Source organism: Vollenhovia emeryi, unplaced genomic scaffold, assembly GCF_000949405.1.
Source record: "Vollenhovia emeryi isolate VEMERY1.0 unplaced genomic scaffold, V.emery_V1.0 DF939336.1, whole genome shotgun sequence".
NCBI classification, from domain to species: domain Eukaryota; kingdom Metazoa; phylum Arthropoda; class Insecta; order Hymenoptera; family Formicidae; genus Vollenhovia; species Vollenhovia emeryi.
The window spans coordinates 38,607-46,609 of NW_011967030.1; the positions used below are offsets into that span (position 1 = coordinate 38,607).

Consider the following 8,003-nt stretch of genomic DNA (forward strand, 5'->3'; position numbering starts at 1 on the left):
GAAAAATTGGTGTGACCTTTGTGTGACCTTCAAATAATTCTTCAAGGTCAAACCAATGGTACCATCTTATGTCCCCCTCGAAACCATACAACTTTTGTCTGAAACATTTTTGTCTGCTGGGCTTAGTTTTCGAGATATTTTACTGTCCAAGTTAAATGGGACACCCTGTATATTAAATATTGTTCAAGTGGTGAATATTCATGATAGACGCGCGATGTGAATAAGAAGGCACACGAACAATAAACTCGATTTAGAAACTCAAGTAATATATTCAGATAAATTTTAAATAAATTAAATTATTATTAATTAGCGATATAATAATGAATTTATGCGAATTTTTCTAGTGTTGATACGATACTTAATTGATTTACTTAATTGACCATTTTTTAAAATTTAATTACGCGATCTTAAACAAATATGTGTGTAATCTACATGTTATAGTATTTAAAAATTATAATTTAGAAGTAATTACCTATTTCTCAATATATATAAATTAGTACTTTTTATTTACAATATTTTTAGTGTTCGTCGGAGAAATTCGTCACTCGCACGAAAACATTTTCGAAACTTCGAAGCTTCGAATTTAATTTCGAACTTCGAAGTTTCGAAGATTCGAAGCTTCGAAGATTTCGAAGTTAACTTCGAACTTCGAAGCTTCGAAGCTTCGAAGATTTCGAAACTTCGAAGTCAACTTCGAAGCTTCGAATTACTTCGAAATCTTCGAAGCTTCGAAGCTATGAAAAGTAACAGCTCTAATGTGTAGTCCTCGAAGAGGAATAGATTTTGTGAAAGTGTGAGCGCGCGCTTTTCATGCATTCGTAAAAAAAATAAAATAAAAGTTTTCCTGCAGGACTTAGCACTTTGCAGTAGGCGATAATTCGAGCAACTGCATAGCTCATTGTAAGAGAAGTGAACATTTTTCTTTCGTCCATTTATAAATGACGCAAGGAAAATGTTTACTTACTCTCTGACTTACCGAGACATGCGGTAATATTTATCGCAATAAACTGTCTAATGATGTTTTCGTGACTGTTCTTTCAAACTTTAACCGCGCGCCGACTTGGCTTGTCGATTTTAAAACACAGAACAATCGATTCGCGAATTAAATTAAATTTACGACTTAATTGTTCTGTGTTTTAAGACCGAGAAGCCAATTGTCGGCATGCAGTGCAAGGTTCGAAAGAACAGTCACGAAAACATCGTTAAACTATTTATTGTGATAAATATTACCATATATATGTCGGAAAACCAGTAAACACTTTACTTGCGTCATTTATATAAATGGACAAAACTTATTTTTATGAAATCACGTACTCTGACGATAATGAGAACCGTCGTCTGGCAACTGGGCGTTAAAACAACAATACGTGCGCGTACGTTAAAGTTGAAAAACTTCACGACAGTAAAGTTATGTCATTTATAAATGGTTGATTTTTGTGTGGTAATTGTTAACATATAATAGTAAGTCATGAAAACATAATCAACCTGTATAAATGACTTTTTGTTTCAAGTTTTTAATTAGAAGCCCCTTAACACAATATACAGTTGGCAGGCGATGCTAGAATTCGATCCAAAATCTCGGTCTGAGCAATATGTAGCTAATAAAATTGCTGCTTTCTCGTAAAAGTTGCAAATTAATTGGCTATAAATATCTCGGACCAAGCAGAACTTGAAATTAAAAATGTGGAAAATTGACGTTTTTAATTCCGCCTCCTATCTTATCGACACACATAGAAAAATCACCGCGTATCCTCCCCTTGTTAGACTAGGTGGTTGAATTGGTATAAGACGCTTGCCACGGTAGAAGGTTCAAATTTCATTTTAAAAAATTAAGTTGATCTTGAAATGGCCTTGAAAGACGTAGTCAAGGTCACAGTCAAGGTCATCATCTTACTCCCCGCTTGAAACCATACAACTTTGCTATTGGACATTTTCTCCAAAATGCATTCTAACTGAAAATATTAGGGAGGTCCGGTACTTTCGGATGACCCTGTATTTTTCAGTGGTTAGGGTGTAGTCATGAAAGGGTTAATACGTGTATTATGCCTAGTCACTTTTTAAAACAATTTTATGCCACTTTTGTACAAAGTATTGTACAAAGGACAACAAACTCAGTGCGGCTACCGATAACGTGACAGGCGATGTGGCAAAAGTCGGTTTCTACCACGGGCGCTGCCGAGCTAAGAACTTGGAGATAATAAACGTTGGCCGTACTTTCGCTTTTCTAATTGAAGCCGAAGTCCTTTCCCAGGTGAAACTGAAATGTAATACGCGAGGAAACCCCTCCCTCTGTCCAACGAAATGGAAAGACCGTGTTGAATGGAAAGAATGAGTTCCGTGCTTATACAAGTGACGGATGCATGCGCTGTCACTCACTTGTCGATTTTAAATCTCTCGAGTACCCGCTTCGACCTATCATGCGAAGAATGCGAGCCGAGGAGCCAGGCGGTCCCGACGTCATCTAAGTCGAGAAACTGGTTCCTCTCGTAGCCGGTGCACCTGCGTGCATCGTCGGCGCTGGTGTATACGGAACTCGTGCTAGACGAAGCCGAGGAAGCTCTCATGGCTTTTCTCTGCGAAAGGCTCCATGTGTTAGTACGACGGATGGAATTGCATCCCTACTCTGGACTCGATTGATCGACTCACTTACTTGGAAGACATGTTGTACGTTTCTCACCATCTACAACCGTACTTCTTCGCGTACTTCTCGACCGGTACGCGTCGAGAAGTTCCACGCCATATCGGCATTGTTGGCTACATCCCGTGCAATGTGCAGCACTGTTGCAGTTGTAAGGTTGATGTCGAGTTCATTTCTTGACACGAATTAAAGAACGCATGCGTGACGACAATTTTCCACGAGGACGCAATTATCGGGTATTACTGGTATAAATTGTAACGATAACGAGACAGTGGTGGCACACTACACAACCATTATATAACAGCAACACTTAAGTGTAAATATGCCTGTTACGTGTCTTCTAATGCGTTTCAAGCGGAGCAGAACTGTGAAACAGTAGTACCTAGTTTAACTGGAGCAGCAGATGTATCCAGCTGTGCAAGCAAGATCGATGCGAGTCTGCGCAATCACACGACGCATCTGCACGAGACAGGTCTGTAGCCACGGAGCAGGCAAATAAAAATCTTTCGTGTAAATCTCAAGTTTTAAATGACAAGATTGACTTTCGCGTCGCAGACACAAATCTTTGTAAAGCTTTGAAAAATTTTGAAAATATTCGCATGCAACATGTCGTACCTCCGTTCCTCCTGCGGCTCAAATGTACACGTTACAGTCCTTATCTCTGTCATCTTTCTGAATGAAATGAAACTTAGATGCGAATATTCACACTTAATGCTCGGCCGCTTTTTCCGCTCAGTCGCATGCGAATGTGTTTTCCAGCAAATTCCCCACTGGCGCTTAAAAATCGGATCAACGAGTTGTTTCGCACTACCGAACAAACGCACTAAAATTTTCTGATGAGTCTGTCAAGGACGAAAAAATTTGCGGGCGATGCTAGGCGATGAATGATTTATTAATGAAGAGCGAGTGTTGAAATGAGACGCACACGTACTCTACCAGTCCACGCACGTCGTGATATGGTAACAGAATAACGTGTAACAAGATGCGTAGAAACACGTTTTGGAAACAGGATGGGCGAAGGTGAAGTCACGTTGGTCTTTATCTAAATTCCAAACATTTGAGCTGTCGAACATCAGGACAAATTCCAAAGCTGGCACGATGCGTACATTAGAAAGAGATGAAGTCGTGTTGTGCAAAATTTGGTGAAATTACGAATTCGACAATTTGTAGTTATTCTTTTTATTTGCATTAACTTTGTATACACTCAAACATCGTTTATGTCGCAACTCTTTGTAATGTTAACATTGATACAATATTCACACCCGACAAAGTTCCTCAAATTTTGTTATTGACAACGACGAAACGGCAATTATTCGAGCCACGTGATCTTAACTGATGATGTTGGATCAGCGAGCAGCTCGCCTGCTCGTAGATAAGCGATTTTAGCAAATTCGAGATTGCATGGACGTCGCTACTTAGTACGCGTAGAAACGATCAAGTCTCGTACGTACGATAATAAGATGTTGCTATAACAGTATACATATTTAGCAACAATATAATTTAAGTAGACACCGATACAGAAGGTGATCCGTATTCGGAAGAATTAATAAAGGACACTGCGTTAAGCTTAATGCAGTAGTCTTTATTAATTCTTCATTACAGCCATCAGATTATTCGGGGTGTCTGATGCAAAACTATCTAAACCAAAAATGGTGGTAGATTGGGTCAAGTTAAGAAGAAAAGCCATGTACTATTTTACAAAATTTGTAATAGTTATTGAATAATTTATTGAACCGTAGAGAACGGTGAGCCGGGCTTCGAAGGCATGCGGTGAACGAGAGGTGGAGCAACGCGCGACATAACACTGTCAGAAAAAACAGCGAGCGATGTGTTTATGTCCCGCTCACGCTCGCTGCTCGTGTTTTCTGCTTACGAGCCCAGCCTATCACTTTCCACGCGCTCATTCGTTTACACGTTTCAATACATTATTCGATAACTATTGCGAATTTTGTAAAATGGTACATAACTTTTCATTTTAGTTTGACCCAATCTACCAATATTTTTCGTTTGGGTACTCTTGCGTCAGACACCTGTATAATATAAATTATGCATATATACATGTATATATATAACAAGAATAAAGGCTTATTGTCGCCAGTACATAATTAACCAATATAGAAAAATTGTTAAACGACGCAACTGACAATTCTAATTAGAGAAAATATATTGCGAAAAATATTACCTCAGCCAGGGATTGAACCTGGATCTTCCTACACTATAGGCGGGTGTCTCATCAATTCAACCATTAAGGCATGTGCATGGGAGTATCCAGACTTTTGTCTAGGGGGGGGGGGCAGAAAAGGATTCACCCGTAGGCGAATTATGCAGCATAAATTAAACTACGTACTTATAAAAAATATTTTTATTTATATAACAATTAATTTTCTGGGTTCCTCGGCAAATCTATTAATCATATTATTCGTAAAGGAATCACCCATGCTTTCAACCAATTTCCGGTGCACGCTGAGCATGCACAAGCCATTTAAACGGTCTTCAGTCATTGTCGAACGCAATCAAGTCTCGACGCGCCTAAGAGTGCTGAAAGACCTTTCTACAGTAGCAATAGTATACGGCATCGTCAAGAGAATCTGAAGGGCTTTATTTATCTTTGGATAAAATAAATCTGCTTCCTTAATTATTTCTATTAAGTCTAAATCCAGGGGTTTTCCTTTTTTGGCTACATAATCCCAGATAGCATAAAGATGAACATAAGTTCATAGAGAATTCATTTTAAAGAAAACATACAGAATTAGAAAAATGAATATCTGAAGAATTCTTGAAGAATTAGTCTCAATCAGTTCGTCTTGAAGTATTCTTCTGAAGTTCATTATAATGAATACTTCGCGATTCAGTACTGTGAATACTTTAAGAATTTATGAGGAATTATTTGTCATTCGCTAACCGCCATCCGGACGTTCTTGTGCAGCGTGTTACCACGTGCAATATTTTGTGTGCGTAACGTTATGTGCAATTAATTTTGTGCAATAGTTCTATTGTGTAAAAGAAAGAATCGAACGACGAGAACCGAAACGGAAGAATCATCCGATTGTCAACGAGCTTCGGTTGAGAGTATCTCACTGTTGAGTGAGAAATTATAATAATGGTGTAATGTTACTGCATATTAGATGTGTACATACATTGGGTAAATATTTTGTAATCCTCTTTGTTCTAACACTATTCCCCTTGAATTCATAAAGTTTACATTTATTGAATTCGAAATGAATACTTTAAGAAGTTGTCAGGAAAACGATTTATGGTGCATGTAACTTCCTCTGTCACTCTTATTGTATTCTTTTATGAATTCCTAAAGAATTACAATTCAGAAAAAAGAAAACTTAAAGAATACTTTGTGAATTCAGTGTGCTATCTGGGATACGCCATAACTCTACTTCTGTTTGAATTCCTTCTAAGTCATAAAATTCAGAGACTTCTTGCAAGCGTATTTTTAAAACATCAGCTTCGATTTTTAGCAATTGTGAAGGATGTAACGACATTAAAGCAAAAGCAGGTGATTGGTCTTCGCTAAACCTTGCCTCCAATGATGTTATCAAAGAATCTAAATATGGCACATATAGAGAGCGTCGAAAACACTCCCTAAGAGATAAAGCTGGATGATTAGCTCTATGTTGCTGTTGAGCTGCTGTTCGTGGAAGGCGTAGCTCAATATTCATAGCTTCAGCTATTTGTGTTGCAGTCTTCATAAGCTCTTCACATCCTACTTCGACAGACCGCCTGTGTTCTCTTACTGCAGCTATTATTCTTTTGACATACTCAGCACATTTGATCACATCCAGATTTTTAGACTGCAGTATGTTTGCAACTGGTTCAAGTAGGGAGTTATACTTGTCTATAATGCACAGAGCCAATATGAATATCGTTTGTCCAGCAGCAGACAGCAACTGGAAAAAGCAACTTTTCTTGTCCCAGAATTTCCTTCTTGAGAGAGCTTTTCAAGACCGTTTAACTACAATTAAAATATTAATGATGAGTATTTTACAAAAACGACCTACACTGGCCAATGCCATTATTTAAAATAAAAACGACGTTTTTATTTTAAATAAAGGCATTGGCCAGTGTAGGTCGTTTTTGTAAAATACTCATCATTGTTTTGAATTGCTGGCGATACCATATCTACCCCAAAGTAATTAAAATATTATTCACGATGACGTAACGTAAAAAAATACAATTAATATTTTATTTTATTCTTACTATTTCGCAATTCTTTTACTGTAAAAATATCGATATTTGATCAATACATAATGAAGTTATAATTATTACATTGTAGGCATAAACCTTAGCGATATATTGGGGATCCCATAGAGTCTGGGGGGGGGGCAGCTGCCCCCCCTGCCCCCCCTGGATACGCCCATGGGCATGTGGTAATATTTGTCGCAATAAGCAGTCAATGATGATATCGTCGCATCTATTTGACCGAATAATAGTGTCTAAGTTGGGGAGGGTTGAGGGTTGAGGAGGAGATACATAAAAATCGCGTATTGATAGTACTGTGTATTGTCGACAATCCGAATCGGTGCGCAGTTTAAAGTCGAAAAATAGACGCAACGATATCATCATTAGACTGTTTATTGCGACAAATATTACCTCAATAGTCGAATTGGTGAGACTCCCGCCTGGAGTGTAGGGAGGACCAGGTTCAAAACCTGGCTGAGCTAATATTCTTCGCAATAAATTTTCCCTAATTAGAATTACCAGTTACGTCGTTTAACAGTTTTTCTACACACGCACACACGCGCGCACTCGCACGCACACACACGCACACACGCGCGCGCGCACACACGCACGCACACGTGCTTATATACATACATATGTGTATATATACACAGGGTGGGTCATTTTAATCCGTACACGGTAATATTTCCTCAGGTAGGGGTGATAGAGCGGAAAATTCATCAGACAAAAGTTGTTAGATTTCAAGGGGGACATAAGATGGTGTCATTAATTTAACCTTGCATAGTTGCTTGAATGTCACGTAAAGGTTACCTTCAATTTTTTTAACGAAACCCCCTATTGTTTATTATACTATCTTATTCTACTAATTAATATAAACAACTTTGTCTGAATTTTCTGCTTTGCCTAATACTTTTTGAGATATTCAAGAGAATATTTATAACTTTTTCAATGTTTAGCTTATGATATCTCGATAACTGTTTATCGGAGGGAAAAGTACCCAGCAAACCAACATATAACTGTTATATAACTGAAAGAGCGTATGGAAAGAACAACGTTATATATCATTGTTATGTATATGATATGTAATCATTACATAATTTTGAGAGCATTATGGAAGAACAAAGTTACATTTCTTTGTTATGTATGTATCTCATAACAGTTATTTAAAAATGTT

The 8,003-nt window shown here is 37.8% G+C and overlaps 2 protein-coding genes across 6 annotated transcripts in view; one reads left to right on the forward strand and one right to left on the reverse strand.

Annotated features, from left to right (window-relative positions):
• The window catches only part of LOC105558529 (gamma-glutamyltranspeptidase 1-like), a 25,146-nt gene extending 22,108 nt beyond the window's left edge, over positions 1-3,038 (reverse strand). Inside the window, exons 1-2 of the mRNA XM_012006258.1 lie at positions 2,651-3,038; positions 2,377-2,573 (exon numbers count right to left, since the gene is read on the reverse strand). Coding sequence (XP_011861648.1) covers positions 2,377-2,573; positions 2,651-2,680 — 227 coding nt within the window. The 5' untranslated portion in view covers positions 2,681-3,038. The remainder of the gene's footprint in view (positions 1-2,376; positions 2,574-2,650) is intronic.
• LOC105558527 (phytanoyl-CoA dioxygenase, peroxisomal-like) overlaps positions 1-8,003 on the forward strand; it is a 96,857-nt gene that overhangs the window by 10,254 nt on the left and 78,600 nt on the right. The window contains exon 1 of one of the 5 annotated variants that reach the window (XM_012006252.1): positions 3,036-3,110. The exons of the other annotated variants lie outside the window; for them this stretch is intronic. The gene's annotated coding sequence lies outside the window, so the exon portion shown is untranslated. Of the gene's footprint in view, positions 1-3,035; positions 3,111-8,003 lie in introns of those variants that run through there. 5 annotated transcript variants of the gene reach the window in all.